Source organism: Hyla sarda, chromosome 5, assembly GCF_029499605.1.
Source record: "Hyla sarda isolate aHylSar1 chromosome 5, aHylSar1.hap1, whole genome shotgun sequence".
In the NCBI taxonomy this organism is placed as follows: Eukaryota; Metazoa; Chordata; class Amphibia; order Anura; family Hylidae; genus Hyla; species Hyla sarda.
Window position 1 is genome coordinate 106,738,230 of NC_079193.1, and position 22,322 is coordinate 106,760,551.

The following is a 22,322-nucleotide window of genomic DNA, read 5'->3' on the forward strand; positions in this document are numbered from 1 at the left end:
GTTTTCTTTTTTTTTTTTTTTTTTACTTTGAGACTTTTCATGTTCACTTTGTGTTTATAAAAAGATTATATGAGGGAATAAACTTCTATATTAAATCTTAAGTATTTTAAGTAGCGCTCTATGCAAATTACTTGAAAAGATCTGGTTGACATTGCAGTCAGTGTATATGGAGTAAGTCGTGCACTTCTGTGTACATAACATGCATACCATTCTCATTGTATGTGCTTGACTTATTCCTTAATAAAAACCGTAAAAAAAAATTGGTACTTTGAATACTTGGTCCTTCACTACTCTCATCTGACATAGACTAGTTGCCAAGGATGCTGGTTGATAACTATATTTAATTATGGAAATTAATGAGAATTTACTATATATGACATAAGTATAAAAAACACTTTATATGGTGTGGCCCCTCTGTTAAAAATACCTGAATAAATTGAAATATTGGCATTATTATTGTCATCAGGGTGTGTCCCTATATATTCTATGTGCAGCTATAAGCTGAGGCTTATTTGGCTTAAAGGGGTACTCCGGTGGAAAAAAAAATTCTAAATCAACTGGTGCCAAAAAGTTGCACTTTGCTCTCTGAGGACATCTCTGTCAGTGTCAAGAACTGTGCAGAGCAGGCTAGCTTTGCTATGGGGATTTTCTCCTGCTCTGAACAGTTCCTGATATGGACAGAGGTGTCAGCAGCAAATTCCCAGTGAGAAACTCACTGTGAACCCCTGCCCATGTGAATGTACCCTAAAAACACTTCACTACACCTACACAAAATGAAAAATAAAACACTACATATACACACCCTTACACAGTCCCCACTCAATAAAAATAAAAAGCTTCTTGTACGGCACTGTTTCCAAAACAGAGCCTCCAGCTGTTGAAAAACAACAACTCCCAGCATTGCCAGACAGCCACTCACTGTCAGGGCATTCTGGGAGTTTTGCAACAGCTGGAGACACCCTGTTTGGGAAGAATTGCCATAGGGTATTTTGGTGGCAGATGCAAATCCCCAATTTAGGCCTCAAATGCGCATGGCACTCTCTTGCTTTGGAGCCCTGTTGTATTTAAAGGCAACAGTTTATTGCCACATATGGGGCATTTTTGTACTATGGAGAAATTGCGTTACAAATATTGGGGGGCTTTTTCTCATTTTACCCCTTATGAAAATGTAAAGTTGGGGTCTGCACCAGCATGTTAGTGTAAAAAAAAAATGTTTACACTAGCATGCTGGTGTTGCCCCATAATTTTCACAAGCGGTAAAAGGCAAAAAAGAACCCCAAAATTTATGACACAATTTCTCCTGAGTACGGATATACCCCATATGTGAACGCAAAATGCTCTGTGGGCTCATAAGTGAGAGCGCACCATGTACATTTAAAGTCTAAATTGGGGATTTGCACAGGGGTGGTGTATTTTACCGTGGTACTGACATAAAACGCCAAACAATAAATACCCACATGTGACCCCATTTTGGAAACTAAACCCCTCACGTAACATAACAAGGGGTACAGTGAGCCTTTACACCCCACAGGTGTTTGACAAATTTCCATTAAAGTTGGACGTGAAAATAAAAAAAATAGATTTTTTTCACAAATGCTTTTTTTTTATTTTTATTTTTCATTTGCACAGCCCACTGTTCCAAAGATCTGTCAAATACCAGTGGGGTGTAAATGCTCACAGCATCCTTTATTAAATTCTGTGAGGGGTGTAGTTTCCAAAAGGGGGTCAAATGTGGTGGTGGGGGGTCCAGTGTTCTTGCACCATGGTTGTTTTGTAAATACACTAGGCCCCCGACTTCTATTCCAAAAGCTTAATGGCGCTCCTTCTCTTCTGGGCATTGTAGTTCGCCCGCAGAGAATTTTACATCCACATATGGGGTATTTTCATACTCAGAAGAAATGGAGTTACAAATGTTTGGAGGCTATTTCTTCTATTACCCCTTGTGAAAATGAAAAGTTTGGGGTAACACCAGCATTTTCATGAAAAAAATCTAATTTTTCATTTTCACATCCAAATTTAGCGGAAAATTGTCAAACACCTGTGGGGTGTTAAGGCTCACTGTACCCCTTGTTATGTTCCTTGAGGGGTGTAGTTCCCAAAATAGTATGCCATTTTTTTTATTTGTTTTTTTTTTTGCTGTTCTGGTCCCTTAGGGGGCTTCCTAAATGCCACATACCCCCCAAAAACGATTTCCTCAAAATTTGCTTTCCAAAAGCTAAATGTGACTAGTTCTCTTCTGAGCATTGTAGTGCGCCTGCAGTGCACTTGATTGTCCACACATGAGGTATTTCCACACTCAGAAGAGGTGGGGTTACAAATTTTGGTGGTAATTTTCTCCTATTACCCCTTGAAAAATGTAACTTTGGGGTAAAAAACTGCATTTTAATGAAAAAAAATAATTCAGTTACACATTCAAATTTAACTAAAAGTCGTCAAACACCTGTGGGGTATTAAGGTTCACTATACCCCTTGTTACATTCCTTGAGGGGTGTCGTTTTCAAAATAGTATGCCATGTTTTTTTATATTTTTTTTTTTTGCTGTTATGGCACCATAGGGGCTTCCTAAATGGGACATGCCCCTTAAAAACCATTTCAGAAAAACTCACTCTCCAAAATCCCATTGTCACTCCTTTCCTTCTGAGCCATTCGACTGCGCCTGCAGAACACTTTACAAACACATATGATGCATTTCCTTTCGCTAGAGAAATTGGTTTACAAATTTTGGGAGGTATTTCTCTCCTTTTACTCCTTGTAAAAATTCAAAAAGTGGGTCTACATGAACATGTGAGCGTAAAAAATGAAGATTTTTAATTTTCTCCATTGCATTACTGCTATTCCTGGGTTAATACACTTTCTGAATGTCATTTTGAATACTTTGATGCGTGCAGTGTTTATACTGGGGTCATTTATGGGGTAGTTCTAATATGAGGGCCCCTCAAATCCACTTAAAACCTGAACTGGTCCCTGAAAAATTAAGATTTTGAAAATTTTGTGAAAAACTTGGAAAATTGCTGCTATATTTTGAAGCCCTCTGATGTCTTCCAAAAAGAAAAACATGTCAACTTTATGATACCAACATAAAGTAAACATATTGTATATTTGAATCAATATATTATTTATTTGGTATGTCTATTTTCCTTACAAGCAGAGATCTTCAAAGTTAATTTTGAAATTGAAATTTTGGAATTTTTCACCAAGAAATGATGCAAGTATTGATGAAAATTTATCACTATGTTAAAGTAGAATATGTCACGAAAAAACTATCTGGGAATCAAATGTATAAGTAAAAGCATGCCAGAGTTAGTAATGCTTAAAGTGACAGTGGTCAGATGTGCAAAAAATGCTCTGGTCCTTAAGGTAAAAATGGGCATGGTCCTTAACCCCTTAAGGACAATGGACGTACTCCTACACCCCCGTTTCCGAGTCCATAAGGACCGAGGACGTAGGAGTACGTCCTGTCCATTCCCGGCCCCCCGCCACTAGCCGGAGAGGAGCCGGTGCCCGATGCCTGCTGAAATCGTTCAGCAGGCATCGCGGCATATCGCCCAGGGGGGTCATTATGCCCCCCCATGTCGGCGATAGCCGCAGGTCGCTGGACAATTCAGTCCAGCGATCTGCGGCGATTCCGAGTCAATCGGGTCTCCAGTGACCCGGTGACCCGGAATTACTGGCTGATCGGGGCCGTCAGAGACGGCCCCGAACAGCCAGAGCCTGCAGGGGTGAGGTGGCACTGGTGCCACCTCACGATCGCCCTGATTCGTTGGCCGGATTCCCGGCCGACCAATCAGGGCGCCTGCTGCGGGTGTCACTCCCGCACCCGCTCCGCCCCTCTTCCGGAGGACGTGAGCGGGTGCGGGACGTGCACCCCTGGTGCTGGGGACCCCGATCCCCGGCGTTATTGTTGGGAACGGGGCCCCAGGAGCGACGGCGGCGGCGGCGGCGGGACTGACCTGCAGCGTCGATCAAGCAGCAGCAGGAGGTGAGTGACAGCCTCCTGCTGTTGCTTAGCAACAGCTCCCAGCATGCAAAAAGGGCATGCTGGGAGCTGTAGTTATGCAACAGGAGGAGGCAGACCACCACAACTCCCAGCATTCCCTTATGGGCATGCTGGGACTTATGGTTTTGCAACAGCTGGAGGCACATTCTTTCTATGGAAAAGTGTACCTTCAGCTGTTGTGTAACTACAACTCCCAGCTTGCACAAACAGCTAAAGTGCATGCTGGGAGTTGTAGTGGTGCATCTGCTGGTTGCATAACTACAACTCCCAGCATGCCCGTTGGCTGTCGGTGACTGCTGAGAGTTGTAGTTTTGCAACAGCGGAAGGCACACTGAGTTAAGTAGCAAACCAGTGTGTCTCCAGCTGTTGCATAACTACAATCCCCAGCATCCCCAGCCAAAGTAGTATGCCTCCCGCTGTTGCATAACTACAACACTCAGCATGCCCTTCCGCTGTCTGTACATGCTGGGGGTTGTAGCTTTTGCAACAGCTGAAGGCACACTGGTTGCAAAACACTGAGTTTGTTGCCAAACTCGGTGTTTCACAACCAGTGTGCCTCCAGCTGTTGCAAAACTACAACTCCCAGCATGCACTGATAGACCGTACATGCTGGGAGTTGTAGTTTTGCAACAGCTGGATGTCCCCCCCTCCCCCCCCCCCCCCCAATGTGAATGTACAGGGTACACTCACATGGGCGGAGGATTACAGTAAGTATCCGGCTGCAAGTTTGAGCTGCAGCAAATTTTCTGCTGCAGCTCAAACTGCCAGCGAGAAACTACTGTGAGCCCCCCGCCCATGCGACTGTACCCTTAAAACACTACACTAACACAAAATAAAATAAAAAGTAAAAAACACCACATATACACATACCCCTACACAGCCCCCCTCCCCAATAAAAATGAAAAATGTCTGGTACGCCACCGTTTCCAAAACGGAGCCTCCAGCTGTTGCAAAACTACAACTCCCAGCATTCACTTATAGACCCTACATGCTGGGAGCTGTAGTTTTGCAACAGCTGGATGTCCCCCCCCCCCCCCCCAATGTGAACGTACAGGGTACACTCACTTGGGCGGAGGATTACAGTAAGTATCCGGCTGCAAGTTTGAGCTGCGGCAAATTTTCTGCAGCTGCTCAAACTGCCAGCGAGAAACTACTGTGAACCCCCCGCCCGTGCAACTGTACCCTAAAAACACTACACTGCACTTCCACAAAATAAAATAAAAAGTAAAAAACACTACATATACACATATACACATTCCCTTACACAGCCCCCTCCCCAATAAAAATGAAAAACATCTGGTATGCCACTGTTTCCAAAACGGAGCCTCCAGCTGTTGCAAAACAACTACTCCCAGTATTACCAGACAGCCACTGACTGTCCAGGCATGCTGGGACTTTTACAACAGCTGGAGGCACCCTGTTTGGGAATCACTGGCGTAGAATACCCCTATGTCCACCCCTATGCAAGTCCCTAATTTAGGCCTCAAATGCGCATGGCGCTCTCACTTTGGAGCCCTGTCGTATTTCAAGGCAACAGTTCAGGGCCACATATGGGGTATCGCCGTACTCGGGAGAAATTGTGTTACAAATTATGGGGGGTATTTTCTGTTATTACCCTTTTTAAAAATGTAAAATTTTTGGGAAACCAAGCATTTTAGGTATTTTTTTTTTTTTTTTTTTTTTTACATATGCAAAAGTTGTGAATCACCTGTGGGGTATTAAGGTTCACATTACCCCTTGTTACGTTCCCCGAGGGGTCTAGTTTCCAAAATATATCAACAACAAAAAAGACAACAGGGTGGGTTAGGGTAATTATAACCAAGAAACACCTTTGACCCTGGAAGACCCAGGGTCACTGATACCCTTGTTAAATCCCACCCCTAAAACTTAACTTTTATTAGTGTTCAAATTAGAGTTAATAAATAATAAGTGTATATTAAATGATGAGTGTATTCACTTAAAAACATGGGTTGGTGTGCTTTATAATAGAATTTGGATTTAGTCCAGTTCACCACTGTGTATGTATCAATTATCCCAGGTGGGCTGCAGTACCACCATAGATAGCACACCAACTCCCGCTAGTTAAAATGCTATAAACGCCCCCTCTACATGTTTCACTACATCCGTAGCGTCTTCAGGAGGGAAAATGGGCATGTTTCTTAGTTTCCAAAATAGTATGCCATGTGTTTTTTTTTTTGCTGTCCTGACACCATAGGGGCTTCCTAAATGCGGCATGCCCCCAGAGCAAAATTTGCTTTCAAAAAGCCAAATGTGACTCCTCCTCTTCTGAGACCTGTAATGCACCAGCAGAGCACTTCTTAACCCCATATGGAGTGTTTTCTGAATCGGGAGAAATTGAGCTTCAAATTTTGGCGGGTATTTTCTGCTATTACCCTTTTAAAAAATGTAAAACTTTTGGGAAACCAAGCATTTTAGGTAAAAAAATATGTTTTTTTTTTACATATGCAAAAGTCGTGAAACACCTGTAGGGTATTAAGGTTCACATTACCCCTTGTTACGTTCCACGAGGGGTCTAGTTTCCAAAATGATATGCCATGTGTTTTTTTTTTTTGCTGTTCTGGCACCATAGGGGCTTCCTAAATGCAGCATGCCCCCAGAGCAAAATTTGCTTTCAAAAAGCCAAATGTGACTCCTTCTTTTCTGAGACCTGTAGTGCGCCAGCAGAGCACTTCTCACCCCCATATGGGGTGTTTTCTGAATCAGGAGAAATTGGGCTTCAAATTCTTGGGGGTATTTTCAGCTATTACCCTTTTTAAAAATGTCAAAATTTTGGGAAACCAAGCATTTTAGGTAAAATTTTTATTTTTTTTTTACATATGCAAAAGTCGTGAAACACCTGTAGGATATTAAGGTTCACTTTACCCCTTTTTACGTTCCCCGAGGGGTCTAGTTTCCAAAATGGTATGCCATGTGGTTTTTTTTGCGGTTCTGGCACTATAGGGGCTTCCTAAATGCGGCATGCCCCTAGAGCAAAATTTGCTTTCAAAAAGCCAAATGGGACTCCTTCTCTTCTGAGACCTGTAGTGCGCCAGCAGAGCACTTTTCACCCCCATATGGGGTGTTTTCTGAATCGGGAGAAATTGGGCTTCAAATTTTGGGGGCTATTTTCTGCTATTATCCTTTTAAAAAAAATGTAACATTTTTGGGAAACCAAGCATTTTAGGTAAAACTTTTTTTTTTTTACATATGCAAAAATCGTGAATCACCTGTGGGGTATTAAGGTTCACTTTACCCCTTTTTACGTTCCCCAAGGGGTCTAGTTTCCAAAATGGTATGCCATGTGGTTTTTTTTTTTGCTGTCCTGGCACCATAGGGGCTTCCTAAAGGTGACATGCCCCCCAAAAACCATTTGTCGCTCCTTCCCTTCTGAGCCCTCTACTGCGCCCGCCGAACAATTAACATAGACATATGAGGTATGTGCTTACTCGAGAGAAATTGGGTTTCAAATACAAGCAAAAATTTTCTCCTTTCTACCAATTGCAAAAATTAAAAAATTGGGTCTACAAGAACATGAGAGTGTAAAAAGTTAAGATTGTGAATTTTCTCCTTCACTTTTCTGCTATTCCTGTGAAACACCTAAAGGGTTAATACACTTATTTAATGTCATTTTGAATACTTTGGGGGGTGTAGTTTTTATAATGGGGTCATTTATGGGGTATTTCTAATATGAAGACCCTTCAAATCCACTTCAAACCTGAACTGGTCCATGAAAAATAGTGAGTTTGAAAATTTTGTCAAAAATTTCCAAATTGCTGCTGAACTTTGAAGCCCTCTGGTGTCTTCCAAAAGTAAAAACTCATAAATTTTATGATGCAAACATAAAGTAGACATATTGTATATGTGAACCCAAAAATGTTTTATTTTGAATATCCATTTTCCTTACAAGCAGGGAGCTTCAAAGTTAGAAAAATGCTAAATTTAAATTTTTTTCATAAAATTTTGTGATTTTTCACCAAGAAAGGATGCAAGCTACCATAAAATGTTACCACTTAGTTAAAGTAGAATATGTCATGAAAAAACAATCTCAGAATCAGAATGATAACTAAAAGCATTCCAGAGTTATTAATGTTTAAAGTGACAGTGGTCAGAATTGCAAAAAACGCTCTGGTCCTTAAGGTGTAAAATGGCCTGGTCCTTAAGGGGTTAAGGGGTTAAAGGGGTACTCTAGTGGAATTTTTTTTTTTTTCAAATCAACTGGTGCCAGAAAGTTAAACAGATTTGTAAATTACATTTATTATAAAATCTTAATCCTTCCAATACTTATCAGCTGTTGTATACTACAGAGGAAGTTGAGTTGCTTATTTCTGTCCATGTAAGGAAGTGTCCAGAGCAGGAAAGATTTGCTTTGGGGATTTGCTCCTACTCTGGACAGTTCCTGTCATGAACAGAGGTGTCAGCAGAGAATACTGTGGTCAGACATAAAGGAAATTTAAAAAGAAAAGAACTTCCTGTGGAGCATGCAGTTGCTCAGTAGCTGATAAATACTGGTGGCATTTGGGTTAGGAACACTGAGAAAAACTGGCACAAAACATTCATTAACCAGAAGCTATTTTTTTAAGTGGATCACATTTTTCTGTAAAGTCTTCTCTTTTTTTTTATGTAAATACATCCAAAATAAAATCTATGAAAATGTCTAATTCTCTTTGGCAATCACAGTTGTAATAGTTTACATTTCATGCATTTTCCAGCCTGTATTTAGTTCTAATTGTATATGAGCAGGAAAAACACAGTAGCAGTTCAGAAGTTCAATCTTGAAAATCTTGTTATTTAATGTAAATTGTCACTTCCTGCTAAAAACAGCTGTGTATATTATAGCAAATCTGTAAGGATTCCAGCAATAACCATATCTGGAACAGTAAAAACAACCGAGGACCATTTATTTTTATTTTTTTGCTTAGAAGGTAGGCGACTTTTATCTTCCACCCATTGATAGGTTGATATTTTTTTTATTTTACATATACTTTTTCTAAGAAATATTTTAATATAAGGGGGTGATGATAAATATATAGCCTTAGCCAGAAAAAAAATATTCCCCCCCAGGAAGTCCATGAACTTTTGACATCTGTCCTGCAGCTTCATAGGTTCCAGCATCAGTTGCCTCCAGAACACTCCCAAATTGTCCCTTTAGGTGTTTTTTGAGATTGCAGAACAGATGATAGTCAGAAGGTGCCAGGTTGGGTAAATAGGGTGGATGGTGCATCACATGAAAGCCTAAGGAGGTCAGTTTTGCCATTGGTTCGCCTGCAGTGTGTGAAGAGGTGTTGTCCTCTTTTTCTTTTCAGTTGACAAAAAATTTGGGATCCACTTTGCGGCAAACTTTCTCATTTCCAATTGGTTGTGGAAAATGGCACCAAATCTCTCATGTAATCTTCCTAAAGATGTAGCAATACCTTTGGCTGATATTCAGCTGTCCACCATGATGATGTCATAGATGGCTTTTACATTAGTAGGCACAGAGAAAGAAATGGGCCTTTCCCTGGGTTTCTTACTTTTAACACCAAAATCACACACTTTTAACTGTTCCATATGAGGGGCCACTGTTACCTAAAGTTTGTGACATCTTGGATCTGCTCCATACCTTTTGCTTGGAGAAACAGGAACTTGATTATGGTCCTATGGTCTTCCACACTGAAATTTTCTGGAGGTGCTTCCATGCTCACTTTGGACCAGAAAAATTACAATAAGTTAAAAACCACAGGGAGCTGACTACCAGTGACTCAATTTTTCTGGGTAAGGCTCAATAATTATTAACACCCCCTTGTAAAAAAAAAAATATATATTATATATAAGTAAGCTTTTGGTTGGGTGAAACAGCTTCTCAATTTATTATTTCATTATTTGGGCCAATATACATATTTCTTTAAAAATAGTAAAATTTTTTTGCACAGGTTTTTTGCACGGCCTGTGAAAAAAACCTGTGCAAAAAAAAATTACTATTTTTAAAGAAATATGTATATAAATAGGGAACCATTGCTGGTTTCATATACATGATTTTGAACATATGAGATGATGGGGGAGATTTATCAAAACCTGTGCCAAGGAAAAGTTGCCCAGTTGCCCATGGCAACCAATTAGATCGCTTCTTTCATTTTGCAGAGGCCTTGTTAAAAAAAGAAAGAAGTAAGCTGATTGGTTGCTATGGGAAAATAGGCAGCTTTTCCTCTGGACAGGTTTTGATAAATCTCCCCCGATACCTCTAAGGATCTTAAAGATCCAGCCAATTCTAATCCTTAAAGGGGAGTGAATGGAGAAAAAGGAAGGAATTGGGTGGAGCGCTTCTGCTAGAAATGGCGCGACTCAGGACGCCACAATAGAACAGGACGATATTTATTAAAAGACAGTCCGAATTCTTTTCATAAATATCGTCCTGTGCTATCGTGGCCTTGTGAGTCCTGCCATTTCTAGCAGAAGCGCTCCACCCAATTCCCTCCTTTTTCTCCATTCACTCCACTTCTACGCTTCCGTACCCCTGTGGATACGGAAATAGAGAAAGTGAGCTGCACACTGCATGTATCCCACCCACCATACTACCGTCACAAGGTCTGACTTGTTCTGAGGGATCACCCCAGCGGATCAAGTGTGACACCCAGAATCAGATGGTGGGTTCCGTCCATGGTGGGTTCCGTCCACTTTTTCCTACCAACAAGCATACCAGAGAGTGGTCCTTTTTTTCTTTCTGTCTTTGCATGATCCTTAAAGGGGTACTCCACTGGAAAAAAAATCAATCAACTGGTGCCAGAAAATTTAACACATTTGTAAATTACTTCTATTAAAAAATTTATATACTGTTCATACAATTGTACAAACTTTAATTATAATCTTGTTTATGGCAATTTTATGCTTATTTGATTTTATATTTTACATGGTATTAATCATTTCTGTTTTATACTTTAAAATTGTAAATGTACTGACAAACAGTATGTCCATATATTAATGCATAAAGCCTTCTTATTAGAACATTGGCTGGACATTTGTGTATGTTCTAAAAGGGATTATCAGAGCATAACCTTGGATTTCTTTCAAGGAACATGTAACACCATTCACTATTTATGTTAAATGCATTTTAATAAACCACTTCATGGCTGGCAAACATTTAAACCAATGTATTCTACTAACATGGTGCACATTTTTAACAATTTTACAATCTTTTATAACTCACCTGTATCATGCTTGATTTGAGTACGTACACATATATTATTTATAAAAATATTATTTATGTTATATATATATATATATATATATATATATATATATGTATATGTATATATATATATATATATATATATATATATATATATATCTGTTCTATATTAAATTACTAATTTCAAATATGTATTGTGGAAAAAAAGTGCATCCCAAGCATTCTATGTATTCTATAAAGCCTTTTTCATTAGTCATTTGGTTACTCAGGGAGTCACAACTTTTAATAATATAGGATAGGCTGCATGGCTTCATATTGTTCCAATTTGTTACATTGTTGTGTTCAATCAATATAATACTCATCCTGTTGAATGCTTCCTGAGGCTAATGGTTCCACTAGATCTAGTTTAAGCTGTAGCAGTACTTCAAGAAATGTACAGCTTTGAAAAAGTGATGTGCCTCTGAGGACTAGTTGATTTCTATCGCTAGAGTGTGAATCAAGCTAAGAACATACGTTCATAAACAAAGTCTGAACCTCAAGAAAATGGACCAAACCTTAGCTTCTAATAGATTTAAAAAAAAAAATCTGGTTTTACTTTGTCTATCTAAAGTCTTTTCGAAACCGTATATATAACAAGGCATAAATATAATAAAATATTAAAATTGTTAGCACACATTTTATAGCTTTTAAATACAGCAAAGCTGAGATTGTCAAATGACACATTTGATCATTTAAAATATCGGCAACAAATATATGTCTTTACTTACCTTTCTTCATAACTTAATGTATCTCAACATATGTGTCTTGAGAAGGGAATCTTAGAAAGAAAAAACATGATTTTGTAATACCCTGTCAGGAGATCTATATATCTTATGTGACTCCATGTGGCCCCAAGGTCTTGTAATTTTGTTTAGTTTTTTAAAGATTTTGCTTATGTTGTGGTGGTATTGCATTGGATTTGAAGCAGCAGCAATTAGAAATTTTAACAAAAGCTCAACAGTACATTTAAATATAAAACAATACAACAGTTATTATAACTAGAAAACAGTGACTTATTCTCTTTAATATGTATTTAAAAAAAGGAAATGTATACACTTGAAATATATTATCATGTTAGCAGAGCACCCATCATTGCCCGGTCTACCTACCTAAACTTTGTGGGAGAGGAAAATCAACAAAGACATTCTATCCCTCATTTCCAGTTCTCATATCCCATCTTTATATGTTGACTTCATATTCCATCCTCATATCCTGATCTCATACCCCGTCCCCATATCCAAACTTCATATAACTTCCTCATATTCTGAACTTATATCTGTCCTCAGATGTGTCTGGTCCTCTAATCCTGTCCTCATATTCATAAGTCATATCCCATCCCCCTACACTAACTCTTATATCCCATCCCCCTACACTAACTATACTCTATATGTACAGGGCTCAAGTCCTGCAAGAATACATAGGAATAGAGTTCCTGCACTTTTTTCACAGCAGGAACACTGCCCTTTATTGAAAAATCTTGGTTGAGTGCCGACACTTTTCCCCAGGACTTAAGTCCTGTATATATATATATATATATATATATATATATATATATATATATACATATATATATATATATATATATATATATATATATATATAGTAATGACTTGTTCTTGCAAATAGTTGTGGTTGCAATATAGAGGCAAAGAGACAGCGTTTTTAAAAACAAAGTTCAGTATTTTATTCACACCCAGACACGGCGAACAGTCTTTAAACGTAGAACAAAGGAAAATGTAACAAAAGTCCACCTGTAGTCCTTAGGTGTTTGTTCACACCTGAGTTCACGCCATGCGACGTCAAGCAAATCTTTTCCAGGCCTCCAGCTAGGCTGTCCAGCAGTTTTCCAGTCTTGGAGTTACCACAGGAAAGAACTCCACACACAGCTTTCTCGGGCACTGTGTGCTGCAACTAGCAAATCCCCCTCAGCTAGTGAGGCAGCCTAGCTTTAAAGGGGTACTCCGGCGCTTAGACATCTTATCCCCTACCCAAAGGATAGGGAATAAGATGCCTGATCGCGGGGGTCCCGCTGCTGGGGACCCCCGTGATCTTGCACGCCGCACCCCGTTAAAATCAGTCCAGACAGCTGCCACGCCCCCTCCCATAGGCTTGCATTGAGGGGGCGGAGCGTGATGTCACACGTGGCGGAGCCTTGACATCCCAGCTCCGGCCTCGTGATCAGCAGTAATCAGACCCGGAGCGAACACGCTCCGGGGACTAATTTTAACGGGGTACGTGGTGCAAGATCACGGGGCTCCCCAGCGGCGGGACCCCTGCGATCAGGTATCTTATCCCCTATCCTTTGGATAGGGGATAAGATGTCTAAGCGTCGGAGTATCCCTTTAAGGCCAACAAAAGCCGGCCTGGATTGTGGGGAATAACTACCCAACACTTGGTCACTGACAGAAGGGGCAGTCCCTGAATGGCATTTTAGCCATACTACGGCCACAGTATCAGTCTGCACCGCAGCACAGACACTGGGAAATTACCATCTCATACTTCACCAAAGCCAGGAACCTTAGTGACACATATCACCCATCAACCACCATACCTTTCACCTTCTCACACTGTATAAATATATATATATATATATATATATATATATATATATATATATAGATAGCTATTTCCTAGCTTACAAGTCATAACCTATATGTTCTACAAATTTGTGTCACCTTAAAAGGGTTTTACAGGATTAGAAAATGATTACTACTTTGCTCCCAAAACAGTGGCACATGTGTCTGTTTACAGGTTGTGTGTGATCTTACAACTCTTAAAGCTAAATAGCAATAAGAGACTCAGTGGATGGTGTGGGGCTGTTTCTAGCAGAAAGCAGCTCCCTTTTTTAACATTATACAACCTCTTTAACCTTTTAAGGACCAAGGACGTATGAGTACATCCTTGGTCCCGCTCCCGTGATATAATGCAGAGTCCCATGGTGACCCCTCATCATATCACGGCGGGCCCGGCGTCATAGTGAAGCCGGGACCCGCCGCTAATAGCGCGTGGCAGTGATCGGGCTATTAACCTTTTAGCCACGCGCTAAAGCTGAGCCACGCGGCTAAAAGTGAAAGTAAAAAGTGGGGGTTAGCTCAGTGGGTTGTTTGGGATAGCTGCGGCGAAATCGCGGCATCCCGAACAGCTTACAGGACAGCCGGAGGGTCCCTACCTGCCTCCTCGCTGTCTGATTGCCGAATGACTGCTCAGTGCCTGAGATCAAGGCATGAGCAATCAAGCGGCAGAATCATCCATCACTGGTTTCCTATGAGAAACCAGTGACCAATGATAAAGATCAGTGTGTGCAGTGTTATAGGTCCCTATGGGACCTATAACACTGCAAGAAAAAAGTGAAAGAAAAAAGTGAATAAAGATCATTTAACCCCTCCCCTATTAAACGTTTGAATCACTCCCCTTTTCCCATAAAAAAAAACACAGTGTAAATAAAAATAAAAATAAACATATATGGTATCGCCGCGTGTGGAAATGTCCAAATTATAAAAATATATCATTAATTAAACTGCACGGTCAATGGCGTACGCGCCAAAAAATTCCAAAGTCCAAAATAGTGCATTTTTGGTCACTTTTTATATCATGAAAAAATTAATAAAAAGCGACCAATAAGTCCTATCAATGCAAAAACTTCAGATCACGGCACAAAAAATTAGCCCTCATACCGCCCCATATGCGGAAAAATAAAAAAGTTATAGGGGTCAGAAGATGACAATTTTAAACACATTCATTTTCCTGCATGAAGTTATGAATTTCCAGAAGTACGACAAAATCAAACCTATATAAGTAGGGTATCATTTTAATTGTATAAACCTACAGAATAAAGATAAGGTGTCATTTTTACCGAAAAATGTACTACGTAGAAACGGAAGCCCCCAAAAGTTACAAAACAGCGTTTTTTTTTTCAATTTTGTTTCACAATGATTTTTTTTCCGTTTCACTGTAGATTTTTGGGCAAAATGACTGATGTCATTACAAAGTAGAATTCCTGGCACAAAAAATAAGCAATCATATGGATTTTTAGGTGCAAAATTGAAAGAGTTATGATTTTTTAAAGGCAAGGAGCAAAAAACTAAAGTGCAAAAACGGAAAAACTCCCGGTCCTTAAGGGGTTAAGCTAATTTTTAAGAAATAATGTAACATTTTATTTTGTTCTTGACATCTTGAGAACCTTACTTTGATAAATCAGTGACATGTAGAGAAAGCTATATATAAACCCCCCAAATCCTCTATATCATTTTCTGATTGTCTACTTGAGCTTAAAAACAAAATCTATATAAGCAATTCTTTTAGTTCCCTGTAATTTAATTTCAAAATAATTTAGAAAAATTCATAATAAGCAATAAAAAAGACATTGAATATGTATTGGGTTTTATATTCATAACTGATTGTTTTGGTGTGTTCTTTTGCAGCAACAGGAACAAGACCCAACAAATTTGTACATCTCAAACTTGCCAATTTCAATGGATGAACAGGAACTAGAAAACATGCTTAAGCCATTTGGACATGTCATTTCTACGAGAATATTAAGAGATGCAAGTGGAGTGAGTAGAGGAGTAGGGTTTGCACGGTATGTACCTTATATTATTAACCAATGTATACAAAACTGAACATTAAAATTTGGCTTTAGAAAGTAATAATATTTGTGCCCCAAAAAATATACCCCCGAGAACTATACTGCAAGAGGAGAAATTGAACCATTTACCTACTAATCTGTATACATAACCTGTTTTTGAGGGGCAAAACAAGTATATATAGCAAAACTGCAGCCCCTCTTAACCATGACCACCTTAAAGGGGTTCTCCAGTGCTTAGACATCTTATCCCCTATCCAAAGGATAGGGGATAAGATGCCTGATAGCGGGAGTCCCGCCGCTGGGGACCCCCGTGATCTTGCACGCAGCACCCCGTTTATAATCAGTCCCCGGAGCGTGTTCGCTCCGGGTCTGATTACCGGCAACCACAGGGGCGACGGCATGTGACGTCATGCCTCCACCCCGTGTGACATCACGCTCTGCCCCTCAATGCAAGCCTATGGGAGGGGGCGTGACAGCTGTCTCCCTGTGGTTGCCTGTAATCAGACCCGGAGTGAACACGGTCTGGGGACTGATTATAAATGGGGTGCGGCGTGCAAGATCACGGGGGTCCCAGCGGCGGGACTCCCGCAATCAGGCATCTTATCCCCTATCCTTTGGATAGGGGATAAGATGTCTAAGCACCGGAGAACCCCTTTAAGTGACTGTAGAACAGGAAAAGCTTATGTATTAATGTATTTATTTATGTATCTTTATTGAACTTCCCTTCATGACATATGTCTTTCAATAATGCCCAGGGGTAATACACAAAGTGGACAGAGTACACAATATTGTCTCAGTATTGACATAATACAGATAAAGAAATCAAAGTGCATGGGTTCTCTACTCAGTAATGTTACCCAAATGCTACTTTGTAGTGATAACACAAACAAGGATGTTGCAATACAAATAATAATAATGACAATAATAATAAAAAAATAATAATTAGTTTCTTTATATAGCACCAACATGTTCCACAGCACAGTCTAAATTCATCAGTAAGGTTAAAGGGGTATTCCAGGCAAAAACTTTTTTTTATATATCAACTGGCTCCGGAAAGCTAAACAGATTTGTAAATTACTTCTATTAAAAAATCTTAATCCTTCCAATAATTATTAGCTTCTGAAGTTGAGTTGCTGTTTTCTGTCTAACTGCTTTCTGATGACTCACGTCCCGGGAGCTGTCCAGCTCCTATGGGGATATTTTCCCATCATGCACAGCTCCCGGGACGTGACATCATCATTGAGCAGTTAGACAGAAAACTTCAGAAGCTAATAACTATTGGAAGGATTAAGATTTTTTAATAGAAGTAATTTACAAATCTGTTTAACTTTCCGGAGCCAGTTGATATATATAAAAAAAACAGTTTTTGCCTGGAATACCCCTTTTACCTTTCAGTAAGTGTTTGGAGCATGAGAGGAAACTGTAGTACCCAGAGGAAACCTAGGCAAACACTGGGGGGGGGGGGGGGGGACATTTATCAAAGCATATAGTACTTTTTTTTTTTGCTTAAAATTGTCGCAAAAAAGTCGCACGTGCGACTACTCTCTTTTTTCTGCAACTGTTTGCTTGTTCAGTGTCCTAAGCAAAAAATATAAATCTTGCTTACCAAAGCAAAGAGTGATTTTTGATTTGAAGTGGTCAGAGATTTATCAAGTGCGAAAGTCGCAAAAAAGTCGCATCACATTAAAAAACCTACTAAACTTACTCCAGCTCAGACATGGAGCAGAAAAAGCCACTACCAAAGAAAAAAATGAAAATTTGCTTACGTGAAAGAAATTTATCAACAGGCTGAAAGAAGTTGATAAATAAGTCGCACATAAGCAAAAAAATTGTAAGAAAAAAATCACAAAAAAAAAGGAATACGTAAGCAAACATTGATAAATGTCCCCCTGGGAGATTAAACAGACTACTAGAAGACATTGGCCCTTATTAAATATTGTAAACCTGACCTGTTTTGTAGGTTGTGTGCCAGAATTTGGTGCATTGTGCCACAAATTATGTCTGTGCCAGAATTTGTGGCAAAAAAAAAATTAAAAATTTAAAACCCGACCAACTCTCCGTTTTAGGCTGAGTTCACATCACGTTTTCAGACATATAGGACCACATTCGGCGGGAGGGGGAAGCTTAAACCAGGCGCTCCCATATCTCTGCCGTATGACGCCCGTATGTAATTCTTTTCAATGAGCCGACCGGTAAAATGCTGACTCCGGTCGGCTCATTTTTGCCCCGTATGCGGTTTTCCACCGGACCTAAAACCGTGGTCATCCGAATGGCTGAAAACATGATGTGAACCCAGGCTTACTCAGAAAACCCGAAAAGGGCATGGTCACCCGGAAAATAGGGTGTGGCCAGCAAAAAGGGGCACATACCCAACATTTTCAAAAAATCACAACATATTTACAAAGTTTTCGACAGAAAATGTGGTAGATTGAGCTCTGGAAAACCCCACAGCTCAGAGCATGTGTAATAAATGCAATTTTGGGGGGAAAAAAAACAATACTCCACTCTTGGTAAATCAGGGCCATTGTGTTGGGTGGGATTTAAATCAAGGATATTAGTAAAATTAATAAAAATATGTCATGGCACAAGTATTTAAGACATTTGGAAGAGAAGGACAGTAGTGTAGTAGTGTAGGGGCATAAAAAGATCTATCCCTAAATGGTAAATAGAATATTAATACTGCATTTGTACTTGCAGGATCCATCACATGACAGACACCTACAATGCCCCATAGACCACATTGACATAATGGAGTCTGTTGAGGTTCTGTAGCGGTAGCCATCATATTGACTGGAAGAATAATGCAGCATGCTGAGCTAGTCTTCCCTTTAGAATTCACAGAACTTACCAATGGAGACTTGAAAAGGAATCTCTAATCGCAGTGTGAATTTTGAATTGGCATTGGGATTTGGTTGGGAATATTTATTTTTTTAATGTTCTTCTTTATTTAGTAAATTGAGAAATAACAAATATAAAAATAAAATCTATTATAATACACACTTATTTGGGCTTATTTTATTTAAAAAAACTAAACACTTTAAAACATTGAATTAAAGAAAGTGAACAATATATGTTTTCAACTTAATTGGTTCTAGAAAGTTAAACAGATTTGTAAATTACTTCTATTTAAAAATCTTAATTTTTACAGTACTTATTAGCTGCTGTATACTACAGAAGAAGTTGTGAAGTTCTTTACAGTCTGACCACAGTGCTCTCTGTTGCCACCTCTGTCCATTTTAAAAGCTGCCCAGAGTAGGAGCAAATCCCAATAGTGAACCCCTCCTACTCTGGACAGTTATGGACAGAAACAGACAGAGGTGTCAGCAGTGAACACTATGGTCAGACAGAAACAAACTATACAACTTCCTGTGGAGCATACAGCAGCTAATAAGTACATGAAAGGTTAAGATTTTTCAATAGAAGTAATTTACAAATTTGTTTAACTTTCTGGAACCAAATGATTTGAAAACATGTAGGTACATAGTAAGCCTGGGTTCACACATATTTTGCTCATTTTTATTTTATTTATTTGTTTTTAATTTTTTCGACAACCAGAAGTAGAACTAACACAGAGAAAAACAATAATTGAAAAATATGCGCCTTTTTCTGTGTTTTAGACCCACTCCTCATTTTGGCTAAGAACACTGGGCAACAACTTAGTACAAACAGGAATAAAATGTGGTTGATCTTACATCTTGCTGAATATCATTGCATGTTATTAAACCAACACTTGCATATTATTTGTAGCATCCTTAGCACTAAGGCACACATTTCCACTACCGATAATAGATTCAAACATGTTGTGTCTTGCTGTATTGGAAACTGCACAGAGCTTTATCTTACAGTGCCTCCTGGATGAGAGCTCATTAGCATATTACAGTGGCATATTACATATATACAAAAGCTTTTTAATAGACTGTTATATTTGTTTGACATGATTCAGGCTGATTATATTTCCTTACACAGGGAGGAATAACACCACCTGTAGGGTTAGCACATTACCATTTACTATAAAATACAAAATAAAGATTATTTGTAATCAATTAGACCACATTACAAACCAGGCAGATTTTAGCATGACAAAGGCTGGACAAAGATACATCCAATTTAAGGTATGCAATTTAAAGGGGTACTCATGAATAGAGGGGGCATGATGTGACTAGTGTTGGGAGCGAATATTCGCATTTAGAATTTTTATCGCGAATATCGCATATTCGCAAATTTGTGAATATTGCGAATATATTCGCTCTATATTCAAAATTACAAATATTCGCTTTTTTTTCCACATATGCGCATATTTTGCGATGAGCGAACCAACGGAAGAAATAGTGCATGCAATATTTCTCGTGTTACTATCGCCCATCACAAAATAACGGCCGTTATTAATAACGAGCGATAACGGGTTTAAACGGCTATTGGAAAAATCCCAGGGTTTCTGTAACGGGCATTTATAACTGAGGTATTTTTATAGTGTGAAAGCAGCCTTAATCTGCAGGGTTATAGTCTTTTCAGAAATGACTAAATGACTGTACACGTGAGAAAGGAGGAGGTGTTTGCTTATACATAATGCATTACTGATGGGAGTTTGTTATAAATCACCAACGATAATGGACGCAGCAGAAAACCTACTAATAAGACAAATAGATAGGGCAGCAAAGAAATACAATAAGAAAGAGGAGGGAGTCCTTAAGGCCCAAGTGGGCTGAGTCCTTAAGGGGTTAAGCGCATTGGCTCTTTCTTATGCCTTATTTTCCTACTTAAAATATTTTTTCCCACACTAAATGAATAAATCAATGTTTCATTAACAAACCTAGTCTGAGAAAATTATATGAGTGGTTCAGGTGGATCTGAACAGTCCAATAGTAAGGCTACAGGGCCGACACTGCATTTAATTGTAAATGTGTTTATTGTAAAGTAATGCACTTACAATGAAAGGCAGCACTTGGTTGATAATATTTCTCCTTGTATACTGGTATTATTGGTAACATTGTTCTCAGTATACAGGATTTGGTCAGTAACAGTATGATGTTAATGTGTGTGATGAGAATATTCCTCCTTGTATACTGGTATTATTGGCAACATTGATCTCAGTATACAGGATGTGGTCAGAACAGTATAATGGTTATATGTATGGTGATAATATTCCTCCTTGTATACTGAAATTATTGGCAAAATTGGTCTCAGTATAAAGGATTTGGTCAGAAACAGTATGATGGTAATTTGCATGTTGATAATATTCCTCCCTGTATACTGGTATTATTGGTAATATGGTTGCTATTATACAGAATTTAGTCTGTATCAGTATGTTAGTAATATGCATGGTAATAATATCCCTCCTTGTGTACTGGTATTAGTCAGTAACAGTAGTATGATGGTAAGATTTCTTCCTCATATACTCGTGTTGGTAACTGTATGATTTATTTAGCAGTATATATTATTATCATGGAAGATTGTCTTCCCCTGTTATACACCTTATTAGTGTTATTGCAGAGTGGCCATGGGGGTTGTATGGGGAGGCAGAGTTAAACATGTTGGCCAGTGCTGTTTGCTTGCTAAATTTTTCCAGCCCAAATGTTTTTTTATTTTTTATTAAATAAAGATAGCTGTACTGCAGTACTGTTTTAAAAATGCATACTATCTAGCATAGTTTATGACTGTACTTGGTGAACTTTTTGCTATGAATAATTCCTTTTTAATAAAGTTAAGTCATGTTCTGTTAAAAAAAATTATCTTATATTGCGTCAATCCACACCAAAACTATAAGGCTGGAACTCCACTGAGTTTTTTTTTTTGCAAAAACGCCGTTAAAAAAGCGAATTTTCCCGCACTGCATTTTTTCAGTGAAAAAACGCCGCGTCCAGATGTTAGCTGCAAGTCAATGGTAAACTGCAAAATGCCAGATTCACTTGGCGTTTTTCAGTTTGGTGTTTTTTTTTATCCTTTTGGCGTTTTTCAGCAATTTCGGGCTCAGAGGCTGGATTTGATGTTTTTGCCCTGAAATCGTGGTGTTTTAATCCCATAGAAGTCTATGGGAGAGCAAAAACGCCTAAAAAAAACACCATGTATGTTTTAAATTTTGCATTTTTGCAGGCGTTTTTTATTCTTTTTGGACTTTAGTGATCCAAAAAAAATTATGGAGATACCTTTTTTATTAAAATTTCATAGGGTTCCATAAAAAAAAATGTATAAAGAAGATACAGTAGTGATGGAAAAAATTGTATCTTTTTTATTACGAAATGTTTATAAATTTTTAAACAGGGATCAATTTACGTGAGCGGGTAAAGCGCTAAAAATTTGTGTGTGTTTTTCCCTTTTGTTTTTTTTTCTTTCATTTTTTAGTTAGTACTACTACTCCCAGTATGGAACACACTGTTCCATGATGGGAGTAGTAGTTACCTGTACTTATTGACAGATCGCCTGTTGCGATCCTCTTGTATAATGTATAGATGCGGCGGCCGCTCTTCTCTGGTCCCCTGCACTGACGTATATATACACATATTCATATTTCCCGCAGAGAGCTGTGATTGGTCAGATGGTTC

General features: G+C 38.9%; 1 protein-coding gene across 1 annotated transcript in view; it reads left to right on the top strand.

Moving 5' to 3' along the window:
- The window catches only part of RBMS3 (RNA binding motif single stranded interacting protein 3), a 763,640-nt gene that overhangs the window by 562,677 nt on the left and 178,641 nt on the right, over positions 1-22,322 (top strand). Inside the window, exon 5 of the mRNA XM_056520078.1 lies at positions 15,620-15,777. Within this exon, the coding sequence (XP_056376053.1) occupies positions 15,620-15,777 (158 nt within the window). The remainder of the gene's footprint in view (positions 1-15,619; positions 15,778-22,322) is intronic.